Consider the following 19154-nt stretch of genomic DNA (forward strand, 5'->3'; position numbering starts at 1 on the left):
TTCACGTTCTCAAAAGCAGTTGCTGTATTTTCTGTCAAATTTAATTAAAATAGCTAAAATTGATCAATATATCATAAGATTAAAATAAGTTACGATGTTTTGTTAACAAAATTTTATTTAGAAAAATATAAACACTATGAACAATCAATTGAACTTTAAACATTTTAACAAGCACATGAAAAAAATAAATATTTATAACCTGCACTAACTTACATTTAGTCAAAGATAATAAAATAACACCTTAACAAAATACAGTAGGTTCTGTTTTTATGCGGCTTTTTTTATGCGGTTTTGAAATAGTGCGGTTTTTTTTAAATTACAAAATGCATGTAGACCTATCGGGAATTGTACATATAAACAAGATTCTAAACCAGTAAGCAAAAACTCATCACACATTATATCAAAAATGCTAACCTTACAAGTATGGAACCGCCTGCATCACCATCCAGATCAGACGTGTACATTTTCTCAAGTGACGGAAGTGATTTTACGCCAAATCCTAAACGAACGCGCAACATGTGGGTATTGTCTGATTCTATTTCTGACTTAAATTTATTTTTCGATTCTGACGTTTCTTAAATAAAGATATAATTTTCAAAAATACAATATTTTGTTTATGCGATTTTATTTAATTATTTCAGATTCATGCGGTCTATGGAACGTATCTATAGTTATAATATGGGACTAGTGCCCTTTTTTATGCGATTTTATTACATTATTTCAGATTTATGCGGTTTTAGCACTTTTGAAACGTATCTATAGTTTTACTATAGAACTAGTAGCTTTTTTTATGCTGTTTTTTTTTATGCTGTTTCTTGCGGAACGTATCTACCGCATAAAAACAGAACCTACTGTATAACAAAAACTACATATACGATATTCTGATAATGAAAAAAATGAAAATAAATGAAATTAAGTCATTTAAATTATTAATTTAGCACTCTAACTTTTGTCTTTTCGAGTTCCATCTTTCCGACGAGTACAAGGGGTGAGAGGAGCATGTTGTTGTTGTAGCAGTAATGCAAGTGAGAGGAGATCTTAGGCATTGCCTAGGCAGTCAGAAGTTATTTTCAAACCACAACTGGATCCTATTTGGATTGCATCTTAAGTTTGAAGATCTAGCGCCCTATATAAACTCTAAAAGAACCGAATGTCGCTTAGTTAAGCGTATCCAAATTACGTCGCATACCCACTAACTCGATAAATCCACCGTCGAATCTGGACGACAAGGTCAGAGTCTTCAAGATGGCTATGAACTCTGCTTTCAATGTCTCGTGCCAAATCTCTTACAGCAAAAAAAAACAACACCGCCTTTGTGGTCCGAAGACGTTAAAAATATCAGAGATGACGAGAGCGTTATATAACATTTGTCACAAACATAAATACTACTAACCTTATAAAGATTGTCTCGGAGAATACACAAAGGCGGCGGGAATGGTCTTCTGCATTAAAATTGAATCATTTAAATATTCCGCCCAGATAAGCATGCTCATAGCCAAAGACCATTGATGGCTATCATTTATTAAAAATTTAAACGCTAAATGGATAAATTTGTCTGCTGAGCCCTTAGACATTCTTAAGAACACACACTTCCAAGCAATGCGGAATATACAAATATTGATAAAAACCAAACCATTAGCGATCATATAGACAGTATAGTCCTTAACCTCAAAACACTTGAGCGAATTTTAGACGTACAACTCAGAGAAAGGGTGGAAAACAAAATATAGCAATAAAATGTTAGAATAAAAATCATATATAAATAAAATACAAAAACTAAAGAAAATATACTTAGAAAAAATAAATAAATAATTATAAATAACTATACATTATAAGACAATAAACTAAAAGATCTTTTAGGTCAAAGTATCGGCCATCGGGCACACTAAAGATACAAAATTATATTATTATTAAGACACAATACACATTATTGTTAACAGCATTAAATTAAAAATATTTAAATCTAGCTGTACCCGGCGCGCTGCTACGCCACCAATTAAAATAAATTTCAGAAAAATAACTTTAAAGAAAAATCAGTATACAAATATTTAATTCATTCTAAACCATTTTATTGATTTTGTTTATTTCGAAAAAATCGGTTGAACGGCGCAGAAGTTGCTACTCTGCAGCGCCACCTGGTGGCGCGTGGCAGCAATGAGCATATTCTACAAACCTTCTCCGTGGAAAAATACGTATATATACCAATTTTTATAATACGAGGGGTGCCTTTTATATTTCGGGATTTGGCAACCCTGGCGCTGCAATCTGGCAACTGAGAGCTGTATCGCAACGTTTGACATTTTTTGGCTTTTACGTACTCAGAACATTTTGAAATACCAGCGCTATTTGTGTTGTTTACAGTAACTTAAAAGATTCATCTCGGCCCAAAAATGGAATTAAATCGTGAACATTTTCGTGCGATTATTTTTTACAACTTTCGACGTAGATTAACTCAGCAACATTGCATGGATGAACTTAATTCATTTTTTGGCGATGAAGCTCCATCAAGGACCAGTGTTTATCGATGGTATGGTGAATTCAATCGTGGTCGTAGTTCACTCCACGACGAATTTCGTGAAGGTCGTCCAAAATCAGTTGTTGTTCCGAAAACCATTGATGTTGTGCGCGAACTGATATTGCAAGATCGTCATGTGACCTATCGTGAGATTGAGACAATCTTAGGCATTAGTGCGACCAGCATACATTCAATATTGCATAAACATTTGACTGTCAAAAAAATTTGTTCGCGTTGGATCCCACACAATTTGTCAATCGCTCAAAAAAAGGCTCGTGTCGATTGGTCGAAGGAAATGCTCAAAAAATACGATCGCGGGGCTTCGAAACACGTCTATGACATCGTGACAGGTGATGAATCATGGATTTACGGGTATGAGCCCGAAAGTAAACAGCAGTCGACTGTATGGGTGTTTCAAGATGAGCCAAATCCAACAAAAGTTGTTCGCGCACGAAGCACTTCGAAGCAAATGGTCGCCTGTTTTTTCGGAAAAACTGGACATGTCGCAACCGTACCACTAGAACACAGAACAGTAAATTCTGAGTGGTACACAACCATTTGTTTGCCAGTTTTCTTCCAAGAAATTAGGAAAACCAATCGCCAAAGACGGATCACTCTTCACCCGGACAATGCGAGCTCTCACACATCGGCTCAAACAACTGCATTTTTGAGCACCCAAAACATCGAATTAATGGGTCATCCATCGTATAGTCCTGACTTGGCACCGAATGACTTCTTTTTATTCCCGTACGTAAAAAACAAACTGAGAGGTCAACGTTTTTCGACACCTGAAGAAGCGGTTGCGGCATTCAGAATGCATGTTTTGGAGGTACCTCATTCAGAGTGGCAAAACTGCTTCGACAATTGGTTCAAACCCATGCAAAAGTGTATAGATCTTCATGGAGAATATTTTCAAAAACAATAAAGTGATTTTCGATGATTAAAATTTGTTTTTGTTCTCTAATCCCGACACATAAAAGGCACCCCTCGTAATCGGTAAAGTAGTTTGTGAGTTCATCGAGGACATACAGACAAACATTAATTTTTATATATAAAAAAGAATAAGAATAAATAAAAATTTATAAAATAATATAAAGTTAAAATAAAGTATTTACGTAAAATAGGATTAAATATTATAAAAAAATGTAATTCAACCAAACGAAATTATATTAAATTGGATCTTAAGAAAAATGCAGTGCCGCATATTGCTAAACTACAATTTTATGAATTTTAAGTATAAATTCTACAAGGTCGCAAATGTAGTAGTAGTAATGTAGTTTCAATTACACATTTTCATTTATTTACATGCGAAAAACTAACCCTGATTACTGCGATTGGTTCGGGTTTTTGTTAGTCACAATTATCGATAAGGCACTGTACAATATGTGTAATAAGATACATAAAATTTAAAAAAATAAAAAAAAATGTAAATAAAAAAAAGAGATTTTTTAATTCAATAATTTAATACAATAAAATATAGCACTCACCTTCTTTCGTTGTATATCGATGAACGTCAGTGCCGTTTACCTTTAAAATAATATCACCAGCTTCGACCTAAAATTAAAAAAAGGAAATTTAATACAAAGAAATTCTTTCATCGTAGATTAAAATATATCTACATACATATGAATATATTTAGAAAAGGTTTGTTGACATACTTTTTAAAGCGTACGAACTACTTTAAACAATTTTTTGTCTCAGAAATTTAGTACATTAATCCACAATTAAAAAAAACAAAAAAAAAAAAATAATAAAAATCCTTTGGTAAAATCGAATATATTTTTATAATATAATTTTCTAGCCGCCAATATGAAACCCTCTCCACCCACCACAAATCAAAAGCAGCGTATTCCCAAGTTAACAGAAGAATTTTAAAAAATGTGTACATATGTATGTATGTATGCGCAATTGTATATAACATTGAAATATAACATATCTACATACATACACAGGCATACATACATCAAATCAATGAGACAATCCCTGTAAATTAGTTTTGACATACTTTTATGGAAAATATACTTGAAAGAAAGTTTGTGAAGCAAAAAGTTTTGTTACTAACTGCCATTCACAAATAAAAAACAGTGCGTCCTATAAAAATATGAATCAAAAGAGGGATGAGTTGTTATTGATGCCTTTTCGCCTCCTCGCAGAAACTAAAATTTGCTTGTAAGCATCAGCTTCTATCGATTTTCGTTCAAGCGTTTATTGTTTTCGCTTTCTAACTTAAACCAGAATATGACAATAGTGCTTGAGAGGAATATAAAATATTAAACCAAAAAATATGTAGAAATGAATCTATTTTAATTGTAGCAGGTTATGATAGGCAATTCACAACAATGGCAAAGATGCGCTCCATTTATCAAGAAACAACAGGATACTTTAATAGCAAAACTAAAAAATCTATAACTATAATCAATATCCATGAAAAAAATGTATGTATGTAATCTATCTCGGTTGAATCAGATATACGACATTCAGCCAAAATTGGATGGAAAGCCTGAAAAACGATATTGGAGATACTCGCGGAATCGTGATCATACCTATGCCGATATATATATATATATATATATATATATTTCTAAAAAACCTAATAATACTGGCAGTCTTTGAACATGTCTTTTGGCTTTCACGGAACCCAAGCCTCTTTGTTCGCTGCAAATATTTTTTTAAATTTTTTTTTTAGAAAACTCCCTATTTCTGTACCCATATTCTTTTGTATATGGTTCAAAAATGTTGACTATGGTTTATTTATTTTCTAATTCCATTCGTTTTGATTGAAAACAATAGGTAACAATAGACTATAGTTTAGTTATGTTAAGCGCTTTTGGTTTTCGGAAAGAGATTAAGGTTGTCGAAGATTATTCTGGTAGGAATGAAGTTAACAACCTCCCCTAACACCAGTGTAAACTCAAAGCACTAGTTTTCCCAAAGGCCCTGTAGCTCGACTTAACGAAAAGTCAATTTAGTAATGCATATAAGCCGCATGAGATTAAAGCGCTTGGATGTTCTCATTTCATTTCTGATTAGGCCAACAGTCTCAACTACAGGTTGAGTACGAGTTGATTTAAGCGCCAAGTCTGCTTTTGTTAATGCAGCAACCTTTTCCTTCCCCTCGAAATCAGTGTGTCTGGCTGATCACATAAGTTACACAGTAGTATAGCTACTGAACTCATTTAGTCTGTAGATAGGCTTTTGAGTCATTTTTGCTGCTTGACTATCAGAGTATAGCATTATATTGTAAATACCAGGTTGTTCAATAAGTTTTGCGCTTCGATAAGAGGGAATTGCTAGTAGCCTACATTTATTTGTTATGTTGGTACACACTTCATATGAACGTATGTGAAGTTTCATTTCAATCTGTCTATTCATTCTTTGTTTACAAGCGATTTAGTATCGACGTGTCACAGTATTTTCTACAATAGAAAAAATCAAGTACCGTACGGTGATTGATTTTTTATTTTTGGAAGGTTTAAAAGCAAGGGAAATTTATGAACGAATGTTGAAAGTGTATGAGAACTTTTCGCCATGAATCAGTACAATGGGTTGCTGAATTTAAACGTTGTCGTACAAGCCTTGAAGACGATCCACGTCAAGGACGTCCAAATACAGCAACAACACCAAAAATTATAGAAAAAATAATCAATTCAATTCAATTGCAAAAGAAAAAAATTCTTTTTCATCAAGACCAATGGCTAAAATCCACGAATTCAAGTTCGAATTATTGGAGCATCCACCGTGTTCACGAGATTTGGCCGCTAGCGACTCCCATTTGTTTCCAGGCCAAAAAAATCATGTGTGAAAAGCGTTTTTCATCAGATGATGAGGTTATAACAGCTGTGGAGCGTATTTTGCAACCCTTCCAGATTCTCACTCCAGGGATGGAGTTCATAAATTAGAATTTCGTTGGGACAAGTGTATTGATATTCAGGGAGACTTCACGGAATAATAAAGTACATTTCAAACCATAAAACTGTGTTTTCTTATCGAACCGCAAAACTTATTCAACAACCTAGTATATAATTTGCTTCGCGTTCGCTCCCTCTAAACCAGCACCGCAGCTCCCATACTACATATATGTAGTATAGGTATATCACAGCTATGCTGAAAGACAGAATAAGGTTGAACATTTGTACCCTGTGCCTAAAACAAAAATTATACTGCGTTTAAAAAAACAGTATACTTTATCACTCTTATTGTTGAGGAAATATGCTTCAAAACTGTCTTGAGCGCTTGAACTCAGAAGCTTGGGTATTTCCACAGCCATCTCCCACTTCTTTCTAATGTTAGATTGTCAATTGAAGTCCTTCTGGCGTCAAAACTCACTCTGATACGGTGAAAAAGATGCCGTGCAGCGCATTAAAGTCAGATATAGAAGATGGAGGCAAAAAATCACCGATTTTATAGCTAGTACTCTAATTTAGAATAATTCCCCTGTTTGGTATAGTCTCGCATAGTAGAGTGCAAATGAACATACATACATATTCACACTCGTACATACTCACACATACGTGAGTGCCGTCAAGCACAGTGCCGATGTTTACTTCAAAGATTCGCATTCATATATAAATATTTTGGCCGCCGTAGTCGCATGGCTTGGTGCGTGACTACTATTCGGAATTCAGAGAGAACGTAGGTTCGAATCTTGGTGAAAGACCAAAATGAAGAAAATAGCGGTCGCCCTTCGGCAGGCAATGGTAAACTTCCGAGTCTATTTCTGCCATGAAAAAGCGCCTTATAAAAAATATCTGAAACTGTACGTCCCTCCATTTGTGGAGTAATATGTATATGTTTCTTAATTCTCTATTTACTTTCTCTTTTTGCACTGCCTCACTTTTTTCCGTATCAATTATTCAAAGAACAAAATTAAATTTTTTTCACTATTTCGTATAGGAATGCACTTGAATTCGGCATTTTTGGTTACGATTGAATTTACGTGAAACTCGAAATTAGTTCAAAATGTATGTTCTTATACGTACATATGTAAGCATGAATGTCGCACAAAAGTTTCGTCTTTCTGTTTTTTGTCTATCGACTTTTTACTATGTAGCTATTAGCGCACTAAAATTGTATTTGCACTTCTTTATTAGGTAAGTTTTCTACAGTGCAACAAAGTTTTTTCCTTTTTTGTTTTTAATTGTTTTATAACTTTTTGATGGTGAATTGAAAATTTGCACACTAAAAACTTTTACAACGAAAGGCGAATCCGCGACCTACAAAATAGGAATAAATGAACGAAATGTGAGACTAACTTTGGTTGTTACGTCATGGGGGATTTGACAGGGAGACGAATGAAATAAAAACAAAATGTGTAATATCAGGCACAATGTAGAGGATTCAGAAGCTGTGGCCAACATCAGACCGTTAACAGGCTCTCAGCGATTTTGAAGGAATCAGCTGATTTGCTGACGTAACAAAGGATGTGACAGTGGTTAGTTCCGGGCAGGTCTGAGATTATTTTAAGAAAATATCAAGGCAACCATTACTTATGAGCAGCGACTGATTAGAAGAGCGTAAGAATAAAGGTGAAATGAGCGGGCACAATTCTGCTGCTGAACCCCTATGAGGTGGCAGCCGAAGTTACTCTCACAATTCTTCTTCGGATGGTCAAACCTTGTAATCTATCACCCTTGGCTAACGACAACGGCCGTGATTATGTTGAAGTCTGGTTTGGCGAACACCATCCAAACCTTGCTGCACCGATCACGAAGAGAGAGGGAGAGGTCTTTCCCACGACAGTCGGTTCTACGTTACCGAAACGACCCGGCCAAGGACTGTCATTCCAGCACATGTAGGGGGAATGTTTATGCTGCTACAGCAAAACAACAACAAATAGAGAGTTCGTCGACTCTTACAGCGAAATAAATTTGTCCGGCCAAACAGACGCAAAATAAACTGTTGTCATAAACAAAAGTTATTGAAGATCGCATCATAACCCAAAGGCAGCAAAGTATAAACTTTTACATACTTGTGATATTCTGTGCAAATTACGACATATTTTTTGCATATCCGTTTACCATGCATGTAATGCTGTATAGGCATGGAAAAAAATCAAACTAAATTTCAAAAACAAAGGCAGTAACTTCGAAAATTGAGATTTTTAGCGCAAAAACGAAAACAAATAACGTAAAAGAAACTGCAACAACAATACAGGGTGTTCCAAATGTATGTTTTTTTATAAATAATATCGCTCATTTGCTGCAAGAATGTCATAATCTACGACTATTTTAGATACAGAATTGACCACGGTATCTCAATGTATAAAAATGGTATCTCACAAGCTTTGAAGCCGTTTCTTTCGATTTTTTTTTAGTTATGGCGTTCTTCCAGCATACATATGTTATTTTTACATAGCAGCTCTTTTTGGCTTCATATCTCCGAACTTCATATATAGAGTGGCGGAATACTGGGAATGCAGCGTTAACCGTCTGTGACCTTTTGCTTAAATTTCAGAATTCATATTTTAAATGTAAGTAAAAATAGGATATAATGACTATTTTCAACGAAACAAACCAATTTAAAGATTTTTCATAAAGTAAAAGGAAAACTTAATATTATATTTCAATGCATTAAGTCCGCTTTATTCTTTGGAAGCACTTTATTACGAGTAGGACCGCTGCTGCATGCTTCGCTCATATTCTGCGTAACAATTCTTGAGAAGAAATTCAATCTAAGCTCTTTAGAGATTGTGGAGCACATTTAAACGCATATTTTTCACGTCTCTATCGCATTAGCAGTTTTTTGCGTATCTTTTTTTATTGTCGTAGCAGCATCAACATTCCCTATGCATATACGAGGAATGCTGCTGAAGTGAAAGTCCTTGACCGGATATAAATCCGGGTCGTTCCGGTTAAGTAGAACCAACTGTCGTGGGAACGTATTTTTTTTTTCGTCGGACCCCTCACTAGACTATTGCGAAGGCCCTATTATAATTCGTGAAATTTTCGGCTTACGAATGTTAAATTTTAAGGAAAGATTGTTTCATTTTTGAGAAGTGCTGTTAATGTAATCATCAATAATAAGCGTCCTCATAAAAAAATATCTGCCGTTCGGAGTCGGCTTGAAACTGTAGGTCCCTCCGTTTGTGGAACAACATCAAGATGCACGCCACAAATAGGAGGAGGAGCTCGGCCAAACTCCCAAAAAGGGTGTACGCGCCAATTACATATATATATATATATATATATATATGTCTATATCGCCGTAAAGCTCATACAGCTCATCGTTCCATCGCCTGCGATATTCGCCGTCGCCAACGTGCAAAGGTCCAAAAATCTTCCGCAGAATCTTTCTCTCAAACACTCCAAGTGAAGCTTCATCGGATATTGTCATCGTGCACGCTTCTGTGCCAACGTTAAGACGGGCATGATGAGAGCCTTGTAGATGCGACTCGACTCTCACTGCTGCTCTCAGAGAGTACTGCTCAACAATCCGGCATGAACGAGCAGTGGAGCAACATTTCTCGTTCTCTACGTACCGCCGCCGAAGAAGAAATCGGATTCCGGCGAGCCCAAGAAAACATTTGGTACGAGGAATGTCATGTTGCCGCAGAAAAAAAAGATGCTGCCTATAGAGCCACGTTGCGATCGGGCGCCATGTGAGATAGCTACTGAGAGCTAAGAAAGGAAGAGAGACGTATTATTAGAAAGAAGAAACGAGAGATCGAAACAGCAAGGAGATGCTGGCCAATAGGAACAACGCTCGAAAATTCTATCAGAAAGTTCGGCGGCTTACAGAAGGTTTTAAAACCGGGGCATTTTCCAGTAAGAACAAAGACGGCGATCTGGTGATTGACATCCAGAACACACTTAAATTATGGAGGGAACACTTCTCGACAGCTGCGCATGTCACATATTAATCAAAATAAATAAAATACAGTTAAAGAACGGAAAGTAGTACGAATCGTTTTACCACTATATAGTGCCCAAACCATACAATAAGAAATAAAAGATGGCATTGTAAGAGAAAACATATCTAAGGATGTGCTCCAGCCGCAAATGTTTTGTTCGACACTCTACATATACAATGGTGGTTACGATTGTAGCACTCTTATGTTAAAGACCACATTCCTTCCACAGTGTGGGCAGCGCTTCGTTAACAGTGAAAGACGTGTTCTGCAAGTGCTCCTACAAAAGTGACGATAATTTTGGGAAAAAGCCCCACGGTAGTGATAAAAAGTGTGCAAGTGTGCTCCCAGGAGTTAGGGCAGTGACCAGTGATTGCCTCTGGCAGGTGTACTTGACCAACCAGGGGTAAATACAGCCATTTTTTATCAAACTCCAAAAGAGTGAAAAAGACAAAAAACCATTAAAAAAAAAAATCGAGAAATTATTAAGTAAACGGTGAAAAGTGTAGTTGCTAAGAGAGAGAACAGTTGCTTAATCGCGTTGAAAAACACCAATGCGAGCATAAAACCATAGATGACTAGATGTGAAACTCTTTTTCTCGTGAGAGCGCTGAAAAATGTGCATTTTTTATAACATTTTCCAATATTGCCACACCGGTAGAAACATGAGTTGGGTATTTTTGAACCAAAGGTCTGGAATTTTTAGTTTCCATACCACCATTGAGGTTAGTATTTAGTGTGCGGTTGCCCAATAGCCTTATATCACTTGTAAACACCTACATATACTAAAAATAAGCACAATCCGTATGAAATATGTACATAAATAAGCAAAAAATTTAAAAATTTATATGTAAATGAAATTATTTAAAACTGAAATTCAAAAGTAATTTAATAATAATAAAGTAATGAACGCGAAAAACATAAGTTATAATTAAAAACATGACTTATTCCGATTTTTTAATATAACACAGAAAGTGGGTAACACAAAAAAAAAATTCTCAAACAACGAACAGAATAAGTTAAAGCAGATTACTTTTAATCTTTGTAAAATATCTCAAACTTAAATTAAATTCCCTTACCTACGCTTTTCACTCATAGAATATTTACGTATATACAAATTTACAGACATAAACCAACATACAGATTTCAATAAAAGTACATGTATGCACATAAGACTAATTAAAAGTAGAAGTCGAAAAGTATATAATGAGCTTTGGATTCTACAAACTCCCTTAAATTCAAATTATTACATTGCAATTGAATTAATTTTAAGACAAATAATTATAAACATTTCAACACGTCATTTCTCCATTAAGCAAAAACGAACTGTTTTCGTCAGTTATTTTCGGCGCGTTTCTTCTGGCAGTCTGCCATTTCGCCTATCAGCTGTTCAAAATCCCATAATGTGTGAGTGCTGCCAAGTTTTTAAACGTCCTCATGGGCGCGCTCTCTCTCAAAATGAAGAAGTTTCACATCTAGTTATCTATGCATAAAACTCCAAATATACATAGAAAAAGCAACACGCAACAGCAGAAGGAAGAGAAAAGTGAGCAAGCGAGAATCAGACGGGGAGCCCCTACGTGTGATGGGAGAAAAAATAAAAGAGCTCATCAGTATGATGGAAGTGCAGAGGCATATCAACATTCCAGTGAGAGAATTAGTGAGTGCAATAGAGAGGCAGCATCAGAAAGCCTTAGAGATACACCTCATATCTAGCCCACCCACTGTGCCCGCCTATCGAAGCACAAGAACTACAAGATGGTACATCAGCGACTGCTACACACATAGCGATCATTGGGCAATAGTCATTGCAATTGAAATACCCTACAAACGCCAGAATGGGTGGAAAACAAAAAGCTTCGACGAGAAGCTCTTTGAGATAGCCTTCGACGACACCGAGGTAATATTTACGGTTGAAACTCCGGCGTCGGGGATAAGGTCAGCCATCAGCAAAGCTTGCGATACCGCTATGGTCCGAGAAAGAAGACGCCAAACACGTAAGCCAGCTGAAAACATATGTAGATGGACAGGTCAGTTTGGCTTTAGGAGGAAGCGATCTACCACAGACGCTATAGAGGCCGTAAAATAATTGCGGAAAAGGCAATTGAAGGCAAGCGAAGGTTAGGTGGCGCAAAAGAATATTGCCTTATAGTAACAATCGATGTCAAAAGTGCGTTCAACTGTACCAGATGGATAGCCCTCCGCGCACGACTATATACAGCATCTCATATCCAGCTATCTGTCTGATAGTGTTACGTTACGACAGCGACGCCGGAATCGTTGACGACAAGGTCACAGCTGGTGTGCCACAACGATCCGTACTAGGGACTCTCCTGTGGAACATTATGTACTACGGCATTTTGCGGCTAAAGGTACAGAATAGAGCATCATTCGTTGGTTTCGTTATAACCGCGAAAACGCTTGCGGAAATTGTAAATATCACGCAATAAGCTATAGGAGCGGCTGAGAGATGGCTAGGCGCGAACGGTTTAAAGCTAGCTATGCATAAAACCGAAGCCGTACTCATCAGCAGCCGAAAGAGAGTTGAAAAGGTCAATTGTGAGAGTTGGGACAGCATTATCGAGTCAAAGCCATTAATAAAATACTTAGGCGTCTTATTAGACCACCGAATGTGCTGCCGAGATCACTTGGAATATGCTAGCAACAAAGCTGCGACATCGACGGTAGCCCTGGCTAGAATAATGGCGAACATTGGAGGACCTAGACAGCAGACAAGACATGTCCTGGCTGGAGAAGTGAATCTGCTCTGCCTTCAGGACAGTCTCAGTGCACACCAGCAGTTGAGGAGGACGCAGAAATGTGCTTTTCACGTGACCCGCTTCAGAAGAGTAAGGGCAGCAGCATCACGCCCAAGAATTTAGTGCCACTGATGTTGAAGAGCCAGGGCAATTGGAACAAAGTTTAACACATGGCTGCTGAAATAATGCAGCACCTCCGACATAGCGAGCAAGCAAGGCGGATGCGCGAACGCCAAATAAGAACGTGAAGCAGCACACCTATACAGAGATTAAAATGCAGGTAAACTGACCATTCCACTATTATAAACTAACTTTTCTATTATAACGAACAGGGACACGGGGCATCGGGGCGTATAGATTCGACAGGGGTGGTTCTCTTCAGATATGACTTAACAGTGGTGGTAATAGGCAGATGTAGCTTGTGACGTTTTGCATCAGCACAGTAACTGACGCTGAGTGCAACGCTCAAACTGCCTCCCGACGAAATACTAAAAACAAACGGAGAAAAAACTATTTCCACAGTCTTTCTAATTAGCAAACTAAATTTTTACTGCTATTTTTGTTGGAAAGTATTTACTAAGTAGGAAACAATACCGTTATAAAGTGTGATTTACACACGGAGACATCCGGAAGGCAGACACTGGAAATTCTCTTTTAATGTTTTATTTGCGGTCATACAGGCAACATCGTTTTCGGCAACATTTTGACGTTAACTCGAAGTGTAACCAACTTCAGACCCCTCGCGCAGCTGATGCACGGACAATCAAATGGCGAAAGAACTAAAAATATCTGCCCATAACATCCGTCGCATATTGAAAAATGATCTCTAAGTCAAGCGTTACAAGATCCAAAAGACGCATGATCTCACACCAAAGTAACAACAAGTCAGACTTGAGAGAGCGAAGGAGCTACTTCGCTTGGCCGAAAGTGGTCAATTTCCAAACATTGTGTTTTCTGATGAAAAATTTTTTCAAATTGAGCAATTCGTAAACTCCCAAACGATAGGGTTTACTTGTTCGACCATTCATACGAGAATCTGATTCATGGATTGGCCACCAGGAGACAGCACCCGCCACAGGTAATGGTTTGGGCCGCTGTAATCGCAGATGGGTGCTCTCTAATCGTTTTCATCGAGCCTGGCATCAAGGTAAATGCGAAATATTGTCGGGAAAGTATTATGGAGGTTGCTTTGAAGCCATGGGTAGACAAACATTTCGGTGGCAGACCATGGACTTTGAACAGGATTCGGCACCGTCTCACAAAGCTCGAGTAAACTAAGAATGGCTTAGAAACAACGTTCCGAACTTCATAACGCCCGCACAATTTCTCTCAAATTCACCAAACGCACATTCGATGGCCATTTTGGAGAGTAAGGTCCGAACTAAAAGATTCACCAGCCTCGAGGCGCTGAAATAAGTCGTTGTCAGCGAGTGGGCCAAAATACCTGTAAGTCACATTCGGGCAGCTTGCGATTCGTTTCTGGACCGTCTCAAGGCCAAAGTCAAGGCAAAAGGTGTTCATACCGAGCAAAATTAAATTGATTCTTAATGTCGTATTATTTTCACACATTTTTTAATTTGAATTAAATAAAAGTAATTTTCCGAACTAAATTTATGGCCTTTTTAATCGGTTACACTCCGAGTGCCGGACCCTGTACAACCCGCTAACATGTAAAGCAGAGAACGTTCGGCAACAGTTTCTTAAATGTTTCAATGAAGAATGCAAACTGGTTAAATAATTTGGTGTTTTCTTTGTTTTTACATACATATACATAAATATAAATTTGTGTACTTGAATAAAAAAAAATTAATTAAAAATACTTCATATATAAATAATTAACTTCAGATTAACTTGAATATCTAGAAATTCAACATAAAATTATGGGGCAAAGTTTTTTTAAATTATACTTATTTTACTAGCAAAAATAAGCCTGCATTTCACAAGCTACGTTCTGATGCTTGTCATCGTTGATTTTTTTCCGTTTAATTGGAAATCAACACAGAACTTAGAATTTTCTCCCACAAAAGAAGAAAACGAATGAAGCAGTTTTAAAATTGGAAATACGAATAAGAAGCGTAAAGCATGTCGCCAGTACGGGAGACAAAATCCCCTCTCTCTTCCGCGGCCGTCCGTCTCCACCGAACAAAATGTTTCCCTTCCATATGTTTCCCTGTGTAAATGGGGACTAAGCTAGAGTTGAACTTGAATTTACCACTTTTAAAAATATCAATGAAAATAAGAGGAAATTAGAGAGAAAAAACATAATGTTTAGTCGGAAATCCCTTGCTTTCATTAACAGAGCCATATAGCTGTGATAAACTCTTTTCAAAACCCGGACGTCTCTTCTGGACTATTCTGTTTCACGCATTTTTTATTTGTAAAATCAAGGCGCACACCACGAATTGGAAGAGGAGCTCAATCCAACACCCAACAAATAATGTACGCGCCAATATGCATATGTACTATACGAGGGGTGCCTTTTATATTTCGGGATTTGGCAACCCTGGCGCTGCAATCTGGCAACTGACAGCTGTATCGCAAAGTTTGACATTTTTTGGCTTTTACGTACTCAGAACGTTTTGAAATACCAGCGCTATTTGTGTTGTTTACAGTAACTTAAAAGATTCATCTCGGTCCAAAAATGGAATTAAATCGTGAACATTTTCGTGCGATTCTTTTTTACAACTTTCGACGTGGATTACGAGTAACTTAGCAACATTGCATGGACGAACTTAATTCATTTTTTGGCGATGAAGCTCCATCAAGGACCAGTGTGTATCGATGGTATGGTGAATTCAATCGTGGTCGTAGTTCACTCCAAGACGAATTTCGTGAAGGTCGTCCAAAATCAGTTGTTGTTCCGAAAACCATTGATGCTGTGCGCGAACTGATATTGCAAGATCGTCATGTGACCTATCGTGAGATTGAGACAATCTTAGGCATTAGTGGGACCAGCATACATTCAATATTGCATAAACATTTGACTGTCAAAAAAATTTGTTCGCGTTGGATCCCACACAATTTGTCAATCGCTCAAAAAAAAGGCTCGTGTCGATTGGTCGAAGGAAATGCTCAAAAAATACGATCGCGGGGCTTCGAAACACGTCTATGACATCGTGACAGGTGATGAATCATGGATTTACGCGTATGAGCCCCAAAGTAAACAGCAGTCGACTGTATGGGTGTTTCAAGATGAGCCAAATCCAACAAAAGTTGTTCGCGCACAAAGCACTTCCAAGCAAATGGTCGCCTGTTTTTTCGGAAAAACTGGACATGTCGCAACCGTACCACTAGAACAACGCAGGACAGTAAATTCTGAGTGGTACACAACCATTTGTTTGCCAGTTGTCTTCCAAGAAATTAGGAAAACCAATCGCCAAAGATGGATCACTCCACTTCACCAGGACAATGCGAGCTCTCACACATCGGCTCAAACAACTGCATTTTTGAGCACCCAAAACATCGAATTAATGGGTCATCCGCCGTATAGTCCTGACTTGGCACCGAATGACTTCTTTTTATTCCCGTACGTAAAAAACAAACTGAGAGGTCAACGTTTTTCGACACCTGAAGAAGCGGTTGCGGCATTCAGAATGCATGTTTAGGACGTACCTCATTCAGAGTAGCAAAACTGCTTCGACAATTGGTTCAAACGCATGCAAAAGTGTCTAGATCTTCATGGAGAATATTTTGAAAAACAATAAAGCGATTTTCGGTGATTAAAATTTTTTTTTTGTACTCTAATCCCGAAATATAAAAGGCACCCCTCGTATGTGTATATAACTGTAAAACACACAATGTACCTCAGAGTATTTACTATAAAACAAAAAAGTCATCATAGTGCTATGAAAATTTGACCACAATATTAAATAATTAAAAGAAATATCTTTCATTATCATTATAAAAGTGACCGTGCACGAAAAGTAACCATAATCCAATTCCTAATCATACTGTTTACAGTTTTTATGTCTCTCAACTAACCAATTAGGACAGTGACAACGAATGAAGAGAATTTAGAAAGAAACTATTAAAAATTTCTAAGCTAGTGAAGCCGGTAAAGTGTGAAACGCTAAAATATGCTGCAAGCCTCGTAAGCCTACATATAATCAAAATAATAAAAAATCACCAATACCTACAAAAGCAAAATGAAAACTTATCCTTTTCTTTAGAATCTTTAAACCACACCTCGTTGAGCGCACGAATTGGCTATGAAGTTTTGTGTTGGAGAAACTCGAACAAAAAGGAAAGAAAAATGGGTGAATTGTCCACCCATTAACACAATTAGATTTATCACTGTACTAGTAAGTAGAAGCGAACAAGCGGGGCGATGTCTTAATTTCCAACATTTCTAATTTTTTTTCTTTGGTTGTGCAACAAATACAGTTGATATGTTAAAAACCATTCACGGCACTATTATTGTGTTTATGTACGAGTATTTATTATATGAATATTGAATATTTTTATGCGATAGATATGTATATACAAATTATCTATAACTCATTTGCACAATTGCATGTAGCTAAAGTAAAGGATATCGTGTCGAACAGTCGAACCAGAACTAAGAATGTAACGAAAACAAATCAGTAATGCAGGCAGGCTGAGTCTCAACAGTAAAGCTGCAAAATCGGAAGAGCGCATAAAAGGATACTTCTGCAAATATATGTAGATATGTGTTGTTGCAGTTGTATGGAGAGTACTTAAATGAGAGATGGTGGCAGATGTGGAATGAGACTCCGCATATGACAGTAGTCGGTTTGCCGTAGTGAGTGTTTCGACGGCATTGTAAAAATAGGGTTACGGATAATAGTAACGTAACTACTGCACGACAGAGTGGCCAACAGGCTTTTCGTGTGAAAAATATATGCACTTAAATTTACATTTTTATTTATCTTATTTATTATTAATATCGTTATACATTAGTTGCGTTCCTGTACTACTTAGTCAAAAGTAGTAGGATTTAGTAGAAATTAGAAATTGTATCAGGGGGAATACGACTATTGTTGGTGTGACTATGGCTAAGCCATCGATAGTTTTCAATTGGTTGCGGTGCTCCCAAGTGATCGTTCAATTGTTGCACTTATCACTAATAATACCCCAATTATATTTAAGCCTAATAACACAGGCCTGCGAAATTTAACTTTTTTCAGTTTCTAGAATGGCTGTACTTGTTTCTTGTAGTTTTTTATACGCAGAAAACGAATCTGACCTTCAAAATGCTCCATCACGTCAGGATTTTCGGTAAATAAAGCCTAAAAGGTCAAAAAATGGCCATTTTAGCCATTTTTGATAATTTTTTTTGGGATAGAAATTTTTTTTTTCAATTTTCGACGTAAAGGTCGCATAGTACAACTCTTTAGCTTTAAAACCTATTTTTTTAAATTATTGTACGATTTTTTAAAAAAAAGTTATGACATTTTGAAATTAACAGTTTCAGTTACGCCAATAGACGTTATACCCAACGTATACGTAACTGAAACTGTTAATTTCAAAATGTCATAACTTTTTTTTAAAAAATCGTACAATAATTTAAAAAAATGGGTTTTAAAGCTAACAAAAGTTCCTAATATTGTATTGTTTTCACACATTTTTTACTTTGAATTGAATAAAAGTAAGAAGGGGAAAGTAAGCTTCAAATGGCGGAAATTTTGAAAAACCCCATTCTTCTCTTAGAAAAAGTGGTACTGGAAAAGTTTTCAAAATTAACTAAAATTGGACCAAAAAAAGAACTATGCATTTAAACGACATTTTCTGTACAGGAACGAATACAGAGCATACACTACTAGAAAAAGTCTCCTTCTTTCGGAGATTAATGTGAGTAAAAGTTTGAACTATTCTAAAAAATATGTTCGCAATCCAAATCAATTTTGGAGCAATATTATTTTCACCGAGGAGTCGTAATTCAACTTATTTGGGTCGGATGGCCGCAGTTTTGTCTGGAAAAAGGAGTTCAATCCATGTTATGATTTGGGGAGCAATGACGGCAAAAGGAGTAGGCTTGTTTTGTTTTATGGAAGACCCTGTGATTAGAATAAAT

The 19154-nt window shown here is 36.7% G+C and overlaps 1 protein-coding gene across 4 annotated transcripts in view; it reads right to left on the bottom strand.

Annotated features, from left to right (window-relative positions):
* Window positions 1-19154, bottom strand: part of LOC129236422 (PH and SEC7 domain-containing protein) — a 117344-nt gene that overhangs the window by 38753 nt on the left and 59437 nt on the right. For all 4 annotated transcript variants that reach the window (XM_054870808.1, XM_054870807.1, XM_054870806.1 and 1 more), the window contains exon 2: window positions 4003-4069. In XM_054870808.1, coding sequence (XP_054726783.1) covers window positions 4003-4069 — 67 coding nt within the window. The remainder of the gene's footprint in view (window positions 1-4002; window positions 4070-19154) is intronic.

The sequence above is a fragment of the Anastrepha obliqua genome, chromosome 1, assembly GCF_027943255.1.
Source record: "Anastrepha obliqua isolate idAnaObli1 chromosome 1, idAnaObli1_1.0, whole genome shotgun sequence".
In the NCBI taxonomy this organism is placed as follows: domain Eukaryota; kingdom Metazoa; phylum Arthropoda; class Insecta; order Diptera; family Tephritidae; genus Anastrepha; species Anastrepha obliqua.